This window comes from Podarcis pityusensis, assembly GCF_964106645.2.
Source record: "Podarcis pityusensis genome assembly, chromosome: 3".
Classification (NCBI taxonomy): Eukaryota; Metazoa; Chordata; class Lepidosauria; order Squamata; family Lacertidae; genus Podarcis; species Podarcis pityusensis.
This window is the reverse complement of record NC_138026.1, coordinates 47,861,421-47,878,511: the sequence shown is the minus strand read 5'-3', so window position 1 is coordinate 47,878,511 and position 17,091 is coordinate 47,861,421. Positions and strand designations below refer to the sequence as shown.

The 17,091-nt window shown below is 39.5% G+C and overlaps 1 protein-coding gene across 4 annotated transcripts in view; it reads right to left on the bottom strand.

Moving 5' to 3' along the window:
* GRIK2 (glutamate ionotropic receptor kainate type subunit 2) overlaps positions 1 to 17,091 on the bottom strand; it is a 441,474-nt gene that overhangs the window by 99,132 nt on the left and 325,251 nt on the right. For 3 of the 4 annotated variants that reach the window (XM_080999933.1, XM_080999935.1, XM_080999934.1), the window contains exons 13-14: positions 8,859 to 8,977; positions 4,217 to 4,434 (exon numbers count right to left, since the gene is read on the bottom strand). In XM_080999933.1, the coding sequence (XP_080856059.1) occupies positions 4,217 to 4,434; positions 8,859 to 8,977 (337 nt within the window). Of the gene's footprint in view, positions 1 to 4,216; positions 4,435 to 8,858; positions 8,978 to 17,091 lie in introns of those variants that run through there. The other variant, XM_080999936.1, reaches the window with a different exon arrangement.

Genomic DNA, 17,091 nt, shown 5'->3' with positions numbered 1-17,091 from the left:
TGGGAAAGTTCTTCCAATAGTCAGGAATGACTCTCATTCAACTCTGTAGTGCTAGAAGGCATAGCATTCTATCCAGGGGTTGCAAAGATACACCAGAACAAATTAACAAGGAAAATACAAAGAGGTGAAAAGAGAAATAGAAAAAGAAATATGTGCAGAATAAAAAGATATAGTAAAGAAAAAAGCAGCAGCATAACACCATTTGGGCTAGAATATTTTACTCAGAAAAATTGCCCCTCAAAATGCTTTCAAGTTCAGCCTAGCAATCAGAAAGAATACAACATCAAAGTCTTCCACTAGTATCAGGCAGACATAAAATAAAAGTCTTGTAGAGTTCTTTGGTAAGACTGAATAAATACTTTGTGTCATAATCTCTTTGTGCCCTGAGACTTTAATCATATTGTTTCATTTTAAAATTAAGAAAACCAGATTCTTTAAACTTCTCTAAATTTTGTTTTGACAGCTTCAAATATCCCTGCCATTAAGGCAGCTTTGATTGATTAGTTACAGTTAACTCCTACAAACTTATTACCTCTATTTCCCATACAGATTTTTGGAAGAAAAAATTCTATAATACTACTTGCATGGTAGCTTGTTTACGGTACTTTTAGCTACTGAATATTAATAAGTTCCAAATTCCATAGTTCCATCAGAACTATGTTAATGTTTACATAACTTCTCCACAAAAATAGGGAAACACAAGTGATTATCCATGACATCTTGGAGAGATCTGAAAAAATCTGAATTGCAACTAGTGGCTCACTGAGGAGAATAACCGCTCATCTGGGGCTCCAGATGGATGATGTTTGCCACATGGCATGGCTGGGGTGGGTCCATGGAGGCTGCCATCTTTCAGTGAGGCCAGGGAAGGGGATGGTCACCTGGTGACACCCATCTTTGGCCTCAATGACCTCTCAGGTACGTGTGGGCAGTGCCTGCAAGGCGAATCAGGGGCAGGGGATTGGAGGTTGCACCCAGCTCTGCACCCCTGGTCTATTTAAGGGAGTGGCCAAGTGCAGGCCATCCTGTTGGATGTTCGTCACTGGATTTCCCACCCACCCAATCTGTTAGGGGCACGCTCAGTGGGGAGTGGGTATGGGGCATATGGACCTTGCTATTATTTACTCGGTCGTTGTATTCAGGGCCAGGGAGGAATTTTCTCCTGCAAGCAAATTGTCCAGCTTGCAGGTTTTCACCTGCTTTATACCAACCGTCACAACTTTGGTAGATAAGGCATTGGACTGGATCCTTAGTCACAGGGAGGGGTCCAGGAGGGGTGACTCTGTCCAGGAGCCAAACAGGGAATGATGGGCCAACATACTTCACCCAATGGCAGCCTGTACAGGATCATGGCACACAATCCATGTCAGGGGCGACTTCCCTACACAAGGTCAACCCCACCAGGTTCCCAACAGGTACCAGGAGGGCTGCCTGATGCTGGATACATGCCCAATGCCTTAGCCAAATCTACTCTTTCCTGTAATCAATAAAGTTGTGGCCTAATTCAACCCAATACCAGTCTCCTGTGTCCATTCTTGTGGGCCTCCCTGCACCTGCCGCAGCCATTACGCTCCTGTGCTGGCAATGGCCCATCTTTGCAGCATTAATCCTCCCTTTCTAAATGCCAAGATAATCTTAGGTTATATGTATATTCAAATCTTACATAAATTAATAACAGTACCAGTGAATCAATTCGTACTCTCAGTACCTTCCTATAGCATTTAGCTGCTCACTTTCTCCTTTGATCAGGTTCTTTTTATTTAAGTCCCCCAAAAAGGAACTCACCCAAGTCTCTCATCCCTTTTCTTTTAAAGACAGCTTTAAATTTAGAAGGATTTATCAGAGGAATCCATTCATCACCCATCATTTCATTTGTATGCTGCCTTTTCAAAGTTAAATCCATGCTCAAGGCCGCTTACAAAAGTACCGTATTTTTCGCCCTATAGGACGGACTTTTTCCCCTCCAAAAATGAAGGGGAAATCTGTGTGCGTCCTATGGGGCGAATGCAGGCTTTCGCTGAAGCTTGGAGAGCGAGAGGGGTTGGTGCGCACTGACCCCTCTCGCTCTCCAGGCTTCAGGAAGCTATCAGCAAGCCTGGGGAGCCCGCGGGGGTTCCCGCAGAGCTCCCTAGGCTGCAGATAGCAGCCTGCTGCCCGGAGCGCGTGGCACACTGAAGCAGAGCGCCCCACGCTTCGGGCAGATATCCGCAGCCTAGGGAGCCCTGCGGGAGTTCCCGCAGGGCTCCCTAGGCTGCGGATAGCAGCCTGCTGCATGGAGCGCGGGGAGCGCTGAAGCAGAGTGCCCCGTGCTTCGGGCAGACATCGGGCAGCCCCACAAGCTCGGGGGACTGCGGGGAGGCGTAGTGCTGCCATCCCGCTGTTCCCTGACCTCGTTTTGGGGGGAAAATAAAGGGGGGGGAATTTCCTTTATTTCCCCCCCCCCCAAAAAAAACCTAGGTGCGTCCTATGGGCCGGTGCGTTCTATGGGACGAAAAATATGGTATCCATAAACAATAAACGAACATCAAAAAGTATACAACCAAATGCCACCGAAATCATGATACAAAATAAAAATACAAAAAATTACATCAAAAGCAGCAACAACCTCACACTCTCCAACAATCCACCCCCCCCCCAAGAAAAACCCCAATACCCCAAGTGGCTCTCACAAATTTTAAACCCATTTGTAGGTCATTTTTCTTCGCCCACACCAATGGTATAAGAGACAGGGTAAGGGGCAGTGGCTGGACAGGCCCAATTACGCTGGCAGACTGAAGAAAAGCAGGTATAAAGAGCTACCACCACTATCAGTGCATACAATAAGGACTTAAATGAATTGGAAAGAATAACAACTGTTCAGGCCACAAACTGCAGTGGGAGGCAGTGAGGGCACGGCAAACCTGCCCATCATCATCTTGATCAGCAAAAACACACACAAAGGAGTGAGTACCCTCTCATTCAGAGCTACTTCACATCTTCCACAGAAGTGGTGAATGGGGAAGCAAGAGTGATTTGAGCTTCCAGTCCTCTCCTAGGATTTCTGCAGAGTCGCTCTCTGGAATGGAGCACGTGTGTATGAATCTGCAGATGAAGGGTGGTATATACAAATTTATTAATAATAATAATGGAATGGTTTTTTTGCGGGGGGGGGTGGGGCAACTATGTACTGAATATGGTTCTTAACTCGGGTATTTCCCTATACATTTGTAAATCTAACTTTTAAAGCAACACAAGAAATCATGTGTCTAGCAAGGCAGTGAGTCTCTTAACATATTGTTTCATCTCAGACAGATGGGGAAATGTTAACTAGATTTTCTCTTCATACTCTTCTGTTCTCAACAGGAGTTAGGTGACTGATGAAGCTAAACCTGTTCTATCAGGAGCACCTGACTGGCTCAGCTGCTGTGTTTGCATGTTGACAACCTTGCTTGCCCCTCCTCCTCGACCTGTTGGTAAGCAGCAGTGATGCAACCAACTGAAGGTCAGGTGAGCATCACTTGCCCACTACACCATGTGCTACTGCTAGTAACATGGTTGCATTTTGAAACTGTGAGATTCCTATGGCAGATCTTAGCACCTGGACTGGTTTGACTTTCATTAGTACACTGCAGCAAATGAGATAGCATGAATACTATTTTAGTGCATTACAAGCACAAGAAAAGTAACAAGTTCAGCCTTCCAGGAAGAGGTGCCTTAACAGCTTTCAGAACAAGGAATGACGCACCCTCAGTTTCCAAGCAATACAACAGTACAGGTTCATTCTACTGAAATATAAATTGTTTTTTCTATACTGCATTGCCATTAGGAATTAAAGAAAGAATTAAAGTCAGGCAAGGAAGAGTGACGATGGGCATCTTCTGTTCTCCTTAACAAAGGAAAGCAAAGATGTGCAGCTTGACCCTATGGCTATACTCAAAGGTAAATGAGACTTAATCCCAGTTCAGTGGGTATATGTTTGTTTATGCAGAGAAACATGCTTACTCTGAATTAAGGTCAGAAGCCGGAACTTGTTAGTGTTTATCATTGTCATACAGTATACTGTAAGAAAGCTGCCTTTTTACTTTCCGATGATTTTTTTTAAATGCATGAATAGCACATCATACTTTTCTAAACCTACCAAAATGTGACAATCTGAATGACTAAAGTCATTTCTCCACCTGCTAACCAACTGCACAGGAAGTAATATCCCCCTCCAATTAAATGGCAAAGGGCCTACCTTGAAAAAGGTCATCGTTGCTCCATCTTCAACTGCTCCATATTCGATCTTTGTTTGTTTCGCTAAATCATCTGCTGAATCGATGGGGGACTCCATGCGCTCCACTGTCAGAAAGGCGGCTAGATTAGCGGTATACGAGGAAATGATGATAAGTGTGAAAAACCACCAAATGCCTCCCACTATCCTGGTGGAGAGGGCTTTGGGCATGAGCTCGGAACCTAACGAAAATCAGGGGGGAAAAGATGAATCCAGTGCATAAACATTGTGTTTCTCATTGTTAGAATTCAGTTATTTTGAGTTTGTTTGCTTTCGTCACAGCGGTGAGAATGGAATCACGGAGCAAAAATAAATAAAGTGACAGGCATACATTTTGCTTATACAGACGCAGAACTGAAATTGAAAATAAAACCAAATTCCACTCAAAAGGGAAGGGTAAAAAAGCTTTAGGCAAATCAAGCATTTATGGGACCCAAAAATATAGCAATGGGAGGTCCAAATCAATATTTGGCCGTGATCTAGTGCATAACCAGATTATTATTTTTAATGAGCTTTAAATCAAGTGACAATGAAAAAATAAAATGGGAAAGAGAAGACACTTAAGCTGTTAAAAGAGAACTAAAACCAAACAGCAGTCCTGAGCCTCCCAGTAAAATCTTGCAGCAGCTCTTCAAAGCATTTATGAACCACTAATCTGGCAGCTCATAAAATGTTTTGACTTCTGTAACAAATAAGCTGTTGCCCCAAGGAATCAGGAAAAATGTATCAGAGAAACTCTGATACAAAGAGGATGCTACAAACCTGAAAATGTTGCCACCTTAAAAAAGAAAATTCACCATAATGAATCTATATGTAGCAAGCCAATGGTAAAATGAAACATCTCCCATCTCTATAGTTAGCCCCACAGCTTAAGATAAATGGGGTGGTCAAGCTACACATTTCATTTACTAGAGAGCAGTAGAACTATTACTCTTACACCTATATTATATGAAGACAGACTATAAGTGCATTGCTGGAGTTGCCTGATCATGGCACTAAAAACAGAGGGGGGGCTTTAGATATTAATTTGTAATGTACATAATGATTAGTGATAATTTAGAGCCTAATAATAGTATAGAAGGCACATAGCCTCCTCTTGTGCTTCATCATTAGAAGCCGTAATATTTTTTCTTAATTTGCAAAAATATAAAATTGTAAGTTGGCATGCATGAAATTCTTAAAAATGGAAAACGGAATATTTTACTTAACTAATATTGGCAAGGCAAATATATATATATATATATATACACATATACATTTGTTCCACAATATGCAAAAGAATGTTGCAAGGCATATATGCAACAAGGTGTTTCAAAAGAAATATATCCATAGTGTCATTATGATAAAGGATTAGAAATTTTAATCAGTTGGCAATGATTTTTTTTTTCATTTTTGTTTTACTTGGGTAAAATGGAATGAAGGCAAGATGGACTATTTTATTCCTGATTAATTATACTGTTTATTTTGCATCAGTTAAGGAACTGGTCCAGCAAGGTAACACATCTTCCGATGAATGGAGCTTATGCCAAACTCAACATCAATTACAGAACAGAAAAAGAAAGGAAAGGAAAGGGGGGGAAAGAAAAAGAAAAAAGAAGTGGTATCATAACTGGACTATTCGATCCAAAACAGCCCATCTTACCCTGCAGTTCATCTTACCCTTGCTGTTTCAAACAAAAAAAGCTCTGACAGACTTGGACATGACAGCCAACTCCAGCGCCAGACTTTGCCTAGAATTCTGCAAGGGAAAAAGTAGAAAAGTACCTTTCTGATGTAGTCGCTCCTAGGCCCTGTCAGTCAGACACTTAAAAGACACTAAAATGCTAATACTGCCAAACAGCTTTTACTGCTTTCTCAAAAAAACTGACACTTAGGAAAGTCAAACAAGACTTGAGAGAAAAGAACAGTAGAAATGTTTGCCATAGTTGCCCCAATTACCACAAGTTCATATCTTACCCAAGGATTAAGAGAGAGTGCCACCAAAGCCTGTGAAACAGAGCCTGGTTAGGGGCTGACTGTCATGTACCCAAGGTAACGTCATGTCCAGCACTATATCCCACAATTTCCTGGGAGCAGAGAGGTGTGGGCAAGGAATGAATGAGATTCCTCTATCATGTAGCCTCCAGCATTCATGGAAATGTGTTTGGGGAAAGGGGTTTTAATGATGCAGATATTAGTGTGTTTCAAAAATTATTACACCTTGTCGGGAAACTTTTCATTTGAGGTTATTACCTGAACTACCCCATCGGCTTAGACCAGGTAGGTAGGATAATTTATATGCCTCTCCCACACTAAACCCAATACAATGCAAGACTGTCTCTTAAGGAGACTTCCTGTTTCCTGCTGAGGGAAATGGCTGCCTCCCATGACATTGGACCCCCAGTAGTGCCAGAAATTCACTAGCCTATAAAAATGGGGCTATAAAGCATGAAGTGTCTTGCTCGTGTGTGTTTTCTCCCCCTGGTTCAATTCAAATGTAACTAAATGCTAATTTGCCACTAAATGGAAAGTGAGTAATGAAATCAGAGACTGTGAGGGAAGAAGGCAAGGAGAAATAAGTGAATGAGCACAAGATAGTTTACCTTGCACCAAGCTATGGTTTGACATTATGTCTGAAACAAACAAATGAAGGTTCTTTGCACTAATCTTTTTCAGAGGCAAGAAGATAATTATAGGAGGAGGAAGACTATGTTCTAATGGACCTTTGGGACCCATGAACATTTCTTATGAATGCCCCATTGTTCATGGTTTGTTTGGTCCTTCACTGTATGTTTGCCTTTTCTTGCAGATTACAAACCTATATGTCTTGCTACCTCCACAGCAAAAAATGCGATCAGTTCTCTTTAGATGAAACCAACTGCATTCCAGGAATGAAATATAGTGGATATTGGGCATGTGCAGGACTCCTTTCCACTCAACCTAGTCCTCTCCTTGTGGTATGGTTTGTAGATAGTCCTATGTTTCATAAAATATATTTATTTTATTTCTATTTAGGCTATTATTTATTTACAGGAGTATGGCATGAGATTTACCACTATGCAATATATTTGGCTTATCTATTTGTCAAGTGCTTTTCTAAATCATGATCTGATTGTCGTTTCTGTCTTTTAAAATGCTGGTGCATTTTGTATTACTCATACGAAAGGATGTTTAAGAATAAAATGTTCAGACTGCAAAGAACACACTGGACATGTCAGATCCAGCCAGAGTTAAACATTTTTAATTTGAATGAAAGAGTGTATTTAACTCTTTTCTGTTGAAATAAATGGAAATTACAATTTCGTCTCTCTGACTGGATTGTGCCCACTGCTATATTATATTTATTGTGGGTCTCCACGTATCAATAACTTCAAAAACAACAAGAATCCAGAGCAGTTTACAAGCGTGGTAGAGGTTTAATTAAAGTTGTTCTAACTTCCTGCTCCAGGGCAGTTATGTCAATATGCCCTAACTCCTACATGTCTCCTAAGACATTCTGTCAAGTACATTAATTACTTTTCCAAAAGGAAATGCTGTTATTTAAAATGAAATCAAAATAAATGCCCCCCCACTTGCACAAGATACCCAAATACACATGTCCACCTTCTGTACTTTTGGCTGCCGAAATTAAATGCTGGTTCTAGCACCCAAATGTGTACATATACTCTCCTGCAACTGTCAACTTCTCTTAAAATATCTGTTGAAAAATATGCTCAAGAAGGGGACAAATGTTTTTGGTATTCCATGGAAATGTGGGTGTAGTCTACTAAAGGCAAGCAATGATAGCATGAAGAACAATGAATTTTAAAATAAGTAATGTTAATTAGATGACAAACATTATACTGCCCTCCTTTTATATATGTCGTATTACACTGGGGGAGAGGGGAACCTACTAACAATTTACTATAGATTATATTGTTTAGGACTACCGCTTATATTGCCCTCTTGTAAATTAAACAAAATAGGCACAAGAGGAGTGCACTGTATAACCAAAATAAATAAATAAATACCCTGTTGATGTATTATTATCTGTTCTCAGATGAGCATCCCTATAATTTTAGCATCCATCTTTTAAAATGCATTTCTTTGCACATACCGTACAGATTGTGCTACGTCGTCAACGTTTGCCTTGCCTTTATTAATTTGCATTTAAGGAATCTCAAACAGAACATGGTTGCAACAATTATTGCAAACTGGGATGGCATTTATTAACCATGCAATAAATGGCATCTCATTTCAGCGCTGAATACGGAAAATGAAGGTCTACATCCAAAGTAGACAATAGTAAAGAGGTAATCATGCTTTCAGCTCTTGCTTTGCAAAAATGTCACTGTTTGAAAAATACAGACCAGTGCATCAATTAATGGCAGTGAGATGTACCTATATCCAGGTTAGAAGGAAGTGACCTGAGAATATTGAGGTTTGGATTTCTCTTATTTTGCTGGGTACTCTTTTTCAGAAAGTGGGATTCAAGAATGCCTAGGTGTATTAATGTTAAAAGCTGGTTTATGGTTACATGCACAGAGGCACCCATGCAAGCAATTTGTGCCAGAGAAAGAGAGAACTGTCACCCCCAGCAAAAAGTGGGACATGGCACCCAGGGGAAAGAGCAGGCTGAATCGTATACCTTGCTGCATGAGAGCTCCAACTCCAAACCAGAAACTATTTAGCAAGGTAAAATTGTTTTCCACCACGTCTGAGTCGGGGTTGCAAGGGTGTGGGTTATACCACTCATAGGGACTAAACCTGTGGTAATTGACAGAAAAAAAGAACATATTTAACAAGCAGCGAGCAGAAACTCTATCCAGCAAATTTGCTGCAAAAGAAACAGAAAAAATAAGAAAAGTTAAATAGAAAATAGAGAAAGAAAGTTGTCACAGTGCAATTGCAGTATATAAATACAGGAAGCATTACAAGGAGAAGAAAAAATACCAGTGATGAAGTACCCTTTCCTTCATTAATTAATTTGCACAGTAACATTATATGGTGCCAGTAAGTCTTGCAAAAACAAAACAAATCAAATCAAATCACAGTAAAGGACTCGGTATCACTTAGACCCCCAATAAATAGCACATCTTGTAGTTCTTGGGCATGTTGACACACACATAAAAAGGGAGGCATTGCAATATAATAATTAGTGTAAACAGTGTAAACAGTGTAACACTACTAAAAACTTTGTACAAAGGCTTTCCAATAATGATAATGGAAGGTAAACTGTTAAATAAAAGTGTTAATACGATTTCACAAGACTAGTAAAATAGCACCTTGAAGCCTAGTGGAATTGTTATTAAATTAAACCTCTAAATGAGCAGGATTTCACTTAATAAAATAAAATAACAGTCTTGCGGGCACAGCAAAAACTAACACGTTTATAATGGTGTCAAGCTTGTGTGGAATACAAACCCCATTATCAGATGAACGTGGCTGAACTGGGTAACATGGTCTGGGGATAAGCCACACAGTTAACAGTGAACCATGAAGATGTTGGCCTACTGTTGAATTATGTGAGTGCCTATTGCTGTGTCTCTTGATCTGATGATGTTCCTCTCAAAGCTGAAGTTATGGTGGGTGAGCGACAGAGTCTGGTGGCTAGAAGTCCCATTAGCAATCAATATGCAAAATAATAAATGGACCAATATCAGAAATGGCAAAATGCCACTGTGGGAGCATTTGAATTGACTTTGGAGTTGACATCCTAGAGCAAAGAAACTTCAAGTGAGACTGCAACATGAAACCCCTGAATTATAATACATGAAGAGGTTCAGTGCTATCATTTGTGGACTGAACTGAGTCAATGGTGGGTTTTTGTTTGATTGATTGATTGATTGATTGATTGCTTAGGACACGGCGTGTGTTCATTGGGTTACCGATGCCTGCATGCCTGGGATATCAATAACTGTTTTGTGACTTGCCAATTATACAAATATCACTTTCTGCGCTTTTCTGCATTTCATTTCCCTCCAACCTCACTGTCTACAATGCCCCCACTACCACACACCCTTAAATCATCCTCAATCCCTGAATTGATAACGCCAGTAGAATCACAGTTCACTCAGCTGGAGAAGGCTGTCTGGAAGTTACAAAGAGGCAAATCACAGATTCTGAGAAATGGTACTGACCACATAATGTGTGACATTTACATCACTGATGGCTTCTGGTCTGAAAACTTGTTTGTCAAATTGTGGCTAAAACATGCAAAAATATCAACTCATTTTTCTTTATTGTTGTCTTGATGTAGACACAAGACACTTGGAAGCAAGTTTCACTGAAATAAAATGGGATTTCCAAGCTAAATATGTTTGAGATCAAGGTGTTTGATATAGGCTCCTCTGTTCTTTCCTTTTTTTGCCATGTTTTGATAAATTACTACTGTGGTGCCATATTATTATTTGTGCTTTTGAGGATAAAACACTCACACAAAATATGCACTTCAGGCACACAGCCTAATGATAGGAGATAAACTTCCTTTCAAATCATGTCTTTTAAATTTTTTTGCAGTATGTGAGGATCTTATGTTTAATACCCACAGCACACTAGAAAAAGCAAACACACACAACATAATGCACAATGGACCATAACCACCACAATAATTAAAGAACTCATGCAAGTTTAAGTGCTATACTCATGGTAATGATTTTTTTTAAAGAAAAATAAATTTCTCAAGTCTTTAAAGCCACTCTGTTTGTTACAAACCCAAACTGGAATATACACCCATTATTAAAGGGGGGAAACTATCATGTAATTAATGTTATCTGAATAATATTTCTGCCACTTCAGAGAATGCAATTTTCTTCCCAATAATCTTTTCAACACATTAAAATTCAGAAGATCAAACAATCCATTTTTATCCTCTTAATACAATGATAGAACACCTCCTGTCTTAAAAGCCTGTGCTTGAGAAACAAAGAAATGTTTCATTTGCTTCTCAAAAGTAAAACTGACACGCTGCTCACGAAAGGTTGATTGGGTTATAATTAAATATTCTGACCTTATTTCTTCTGCAGCTTTCCAATAAATCTAGACTGGTTTTACTTCTTTAGTTGTGTACTGTTGCAGCAGGAGTCTTTTCCCCCCAACCCATTTCATGTTTGATGCAGTAAATTATTCACTTGTTTAAATTTAAGCAAATGCATTCCACACACAGCTTTGCCATCTCAATTTTTAAAAGGCTGTATCCAAAGTTTTCTGTCCTGTAGGGCAAGGGCTCTTATGATAGCAGACAGGTGGGTTTTAATCTTAGGCAATGGAGGAATTGGACTCCACAGCTGTGCTAGCAGAAACTTCTTGCGCAACAGATTGTACAATTTGCTGCACATCAATTTGCTGCTTATGCATTCTCTTGCTGGCAAAAAACATTTTGACATTAGATGCAACCTAATATATGTAAACCTCACAGAGGAGATGTTACAAGACAAAAATGTAAACTTCAAAGAAAAGAAGTTTTAAATTCAGTTTCTTTTAAAACCAAACAGGCATTGTATGTTTTAGGTACTTCCGTCTCAAGGGACACATTCCTCCTCCTCTCAATACTTCTGATATTCTACAGAAAACTTATGAGAAGAGTAAATATAAATGTGCCAGTTTTCCTTGCTTTGTAATTTGGTCAATTAACAACACCTTAATGGTAAGAAACAGTGGAAAACCGTTACTTAGTGCAGGTGGGGCAACCCCCCACACTAAAACTCAATCCCCATAAAGCTATAGAATGGCTCTTTCTATGCTCCTTTCATTCATTTGCAATACACTCCTTCATATTTAGAGACCTGTTCCTGGTCATCTCTTGTGCTGGCCAATCATCTCTGGAGATGATAATCATCCCTAAGGTTTCAACCCTGTCGCCATGGGTAAAAAAACAAGTTTTTGAAATAATCAATTCCAGTATGGGTGGCTTACAGAGGGTGGAGGACCCCTCTGAACCTCTATTTTTTATTTCATTTCCCTTTGAATAAACTCTAGCTGGTCAGGATTCCCTCAGAAATGCACTGAAAGTTTCACAGCACTAGAGCAGGACTCCGATCAACCGGAGCCAAATAGATGCATCCATTTGCAAGCTGCTAATGACTCTTCTCTGAGGTGGAGGTACTTTGCCCTCCTTTTGCAAGCACCAGGAAAAAGCAACAGGAAGCACAATCTCCCCCATCCTGGCATGGCTATCCAACAAGTTCACTGTTCAGCTTCCAGTTTCATCACTGCCAGATATAGACATAGAGATACACATTTCAGTGGCAGGAATAGTGGCAAATGACTCCAAAATCATGTTCGGTTGTGTATAATTTGATTAATTCAGGGGTGGTACTGGACCCTTTTTAATGCTAGGGGGGCAGAGAAAGGAGAGGAGATTTGGCTGGCATCATAAAGGGGGAAGGAGAGAATCTTGTTTCTTCATGGGCTGAACTGAGCCTTTTTATGGTTGAGGGATAGAAGTGTCTGCAAAAAAAGTTTTCCCGTGACCTGGATTGGGCCTCGTTTATTTATTTATGTTTAATGTATTTGAAAATATGGTGCAGGCATATGCAAGATCGTTAACTCCCATCAGAAATAAGAGCAATAACTTACCGTAATTGCTTCAAATAGAACAAAAAATATTATCAGTACTTTGAAGAACACTAGACCTTCATCTTGTTTCTCAGCCCCAGACTGCATTAGCAGGGCACACTTGCTCCCACACTTCCAGCTGCAATCTCACTTTGAGCGGAGAGGTGGAATGGTGTATTGACTGGTGGCCAAAAGGGAGAGGAATTCTGAGCTAAACAAATCCCTGCTTTTATAAAACTTTGTGTGAATGTCTGAGTGCCCACAGCAGCAGAGTACTGGAGAAGCTTGTGGAACTTGCTGCTATAGTATTTAGAACTGATCCTATGGTGTGTGGGAGGGGGAGAGAATCATTTTTCTAACATTTTAACTTAAATAAAATGTAATAGTCCTGAACCTAATATTTACTGGAGTGATATACTCTTGTATATGTAGTGGTAAACTATACTGAAGAGGCATGGGTTAGCTTCAGTTACTAACATAATCCCATTCATTTTAATGATGATGATGATGATGATTTATACCTTACTTAGAAGTAAGTCCCATTGTATTCAGTTAAGTGGGCATAAAATTGAACCCTGCTCTTCCAGGTCCAAGTACAACACTCTTAACCATCACATTAATACAACTGCAGGTGTTCATTTAAAATATATGTTTTCTGTTCTTTTTTATTTTTAACTTGAGTTCTTGGCATGGTTTAGGGTTGGCATTGGGGGAGTGCAACCTTTAACAGCTGAGTAGCAGGCAGCAATTATTATGAATGGAAAAGGGCATTGCATGAATTGGAAGTGAACTATTTTGTTCCTTTTCTAAAATGAACATTCCAAGCACCGGTGGTTCATATATTTTATTCAGATAAAATGTCTAACATCTTTTCTACTGCCTACAAATTGTGAGTTTCCAGCAACTCTAACTCTCTCTCTCTCTCTCTCTCTCTCTCTCTCTCTCTCTCTCTCTCTCTTGTATGTGTGTGTGTGTGTTTAAAACAGGATTGAGGGAGCATTACCAAATGAGCAGAGATATAAGTTTCTGTTCACTACTGAGGAATTATGACATAACTGCATGTATACTCATTAGAGCGAGCATAAGACTAAATCTCTGTTAAGTGCTAAGTATTAATAAAACTGCAATGTTTAAATGTCCACTGTTTCTTTGCAAAGAAGGAGGACAGAGGGGGAAAACAGAACAGATGGAGGCAGGACGTCTATTCGCAAATCAGAGAAGCAACTGTGACAGCAAGGTCCCCTTTGGAACCAAAGAATTTTTTTTACCTGGGGAAGTTACTATTTGCAAAACTGCAGTGCTTAAGTGTCCCCAGTATGTTTCCAAGGGGAGAAGTATGGCAGAAAACCAGAACCTGGCCATGCCCTGTGACCTCATTAGCCACACCATGACATTCTAGCAGCCCCACCAGGTTTAGCGGGCACCAATTTATTTTTAATTTTAAATTAAATATAGCACATATAAGGAGGTGTAGTTACACAAGAAAGCAGAATGAATTTTAATGTTTAAAGTTATATAATCTAAATAATTAGCATCTCAAACTTAATGTGAAGGACCCCATGTGGAGAGCCATATGCTCAGCAGTCCCTTGGAGATGCTGATGAAGAATCTCAAATGTTCCCACACAGCACCTGGGAGAATTAAGTTAGGGCCTCTTTCCTTTAAGTTTCAACATCATCCATTCTAATCTTACTTCACTTCCATTTTTTAAAAAGCACCAGAAACACTTTTCAGCCCTTCACAATTCAGTAACAGTACCTTTTCCTCCTGTTCTTTTCCTAATTCTAAATGCTTAACACATTTTTGGGGTGGGGGTGGGGGTGGGGAGAATCTTCTAATTCTTTTGTTCCTTCTCTTCCAAAGATTGATCCTTGTGCTTCATTGGGAGAGGGAAAAAATCACATAAATATGTAAGTATGTCTCCTTATGCCCATAATAGTTGACTTAATAAGTTTCTCAAATGCCTTGAGAATAAATGTGTTATAAGTATGATACGTTACAACATTTTTCTGACACTAACAAGTGTACTCCCAAACCATCTTGACACATTCCACACAGAATTCACACCTGGAATACACGTTTGGGGTGTGTGGAGGGGTAAATTTAGTTCTCCAGCAACATATAAATGATGGGAAAATGTGATGCACCCACAACTGAAGAAAGGGGTCATGACCCCTACTGAAAAAATTATCAACTCTTTTGATGGTAAAGAAACGATTTCCTAAGAAAGGCTCTTGTTTCAGCATCCAGGTTTGATCATGTTTCGAGGATTTATTTTATTCAAGAATTAACCCAAAACTCATAACCAAATGTGGGAGTTAAAAAAATTGCCTTCAGAGAAGAGTAGCAGAATTATACATTGCTAAAAGCTACTTTACTTTTAAAAATTTGTATATGCCTTCACACATAACACAACATGATGACAGCCTAATAGGCTTCACTATTCCATTAGGTATTATATGTTCATATTAATATGTCACAAGAGACCCTACCCATCTCACCTAAGCTTGCCTGTGGAAAATACTAAATGCCAAGTCAGAAATGATTGGATTCAGAACCAAGATGGCAAGCTGAATGTTTAAGTGTGCATCCCTCCTGATCTCTATGGGTAGATTGTTTGCCATGAAAAAAAGAGGACAAAAAAGGAGTGCTTAGATTTCCATATAAACCTTTGCTGCCTATATAATCTTCCTAGTAGCTACTAACAATCCAGAACTATTAAAAGCCAGTTTTGCACCGAATAATTATTCCTGGATAAAAAGCATGTTCCTCAAGCTATGAGAAGTAGCCTATACTCTAAGAAGGGGCTTAATGAAATTATATACTTACAAGTCGTACTGAAAAGTATGGCTGTGGAACAGAACTATAAGAATTGTATTATAAAAAAAGCTTCTGACCAATCTCATCTGTGTATCTAGTAGATCATTCACAACTTAGCATATGCCTCATAATAGAAAGAAAGGGTTTTGTTTTTTATTCGTTAACCTACCATCAGATGTGTGGTGAAGGATGGTAGAAAGATGGCTTTTCTTTTCCAGTACTATACTGAAGGATTCTCAGGATTATTTCATTGAATAACCAGGAAGTTATCAGCCCCCCCCCCCGGGTTTGGATTGACATCCTATTTGCTATTGTGACTTTATGTCTGCTGGGTCACATCTTCTGAGATGGCTAAGTTAGGGCATGTGAGATGGCCTCCTCGGTGGTAGCCTTCATGCTACGCAATGCCCACCCCTCCAAAATTGTTCAGCTTCTGTTGGCAGGCAAAGATGTAGCTTATTCCCCAGGCTTTAGGAGATGGGGGAGTGTATTGTTATGTGATGCTGTAATGATGTGATGCTGCTTTTATGCTACTACTATTTATTGTGGATTCTGGTACCACCAAATGCACAGGCCCTTTTGGACCAGGAAGAGGACACAATGGGGGTGGAAAGGGGTGGGGCAGGCTTATGTATGCCCTGCCAATGCACACAGTAGCCAGGAAGGGAACCCTGGCACAAAATGGTTGCCGCCTGTACTGCAATTTTGTATTTGACTCAATCACTGTAACCCACCTTGGGTGAAGGGTGGGTAATACATTATGTGTGTGTGTATGTGTGTGTGTGTGTAAAATTATATATATAGCTAAACAAAGAACTCCACTTTCACCTTGACTGAACCTTTAGAATATTTCTGATTCTGACTTTCAGAACCATATCAACAAAATCATCTATACTTTTTTTAAAAAAAATAAACCTTCTGTTGAGACTTTTTTTCTCCATTGCATGGCTATCTATTTTCCTGTCTATTAGTACTCTGCTTTCCTAACATCATGGGTGATGTCTGAAATGTTTTTAAAATCTACAAAGGAACAGACATAATTGCATGTAGTTTCATCTGAAACACAAGGATTAAACATGAACAGGGAGCTGAACTAGAAGATTTATCTGACACTAGAAAACAGAATATTTGTATCTTTGGGAGACTGTGTAGAATTATTTTATACTTCTTAAAACAATAGCACATTGCTTAAAGTACATTGCTTCTGACTAGGGAGGGGTGAATCTGTCAATTTCAGTTTCTCATTTTTACAATCTTAAATTTAGTTCTCCATATCAGTTTGAGATTTTTTTTTAAAAGCCCTCATTAAAATTCATCAGCAAATTTGTTTGAATATTCACAATATCTGCAATTTTGCCTAATATACATATTCTGGCAAAGACATTTGCCCTGATCTGATGCCTTTTAATATTATTTTCACCAGCTTATGCATTTTTATGCCCACTTCATCATGGTATATGCATTTTTTTACACACTACTTGGCTGAAGAACTACACTGCAAAATT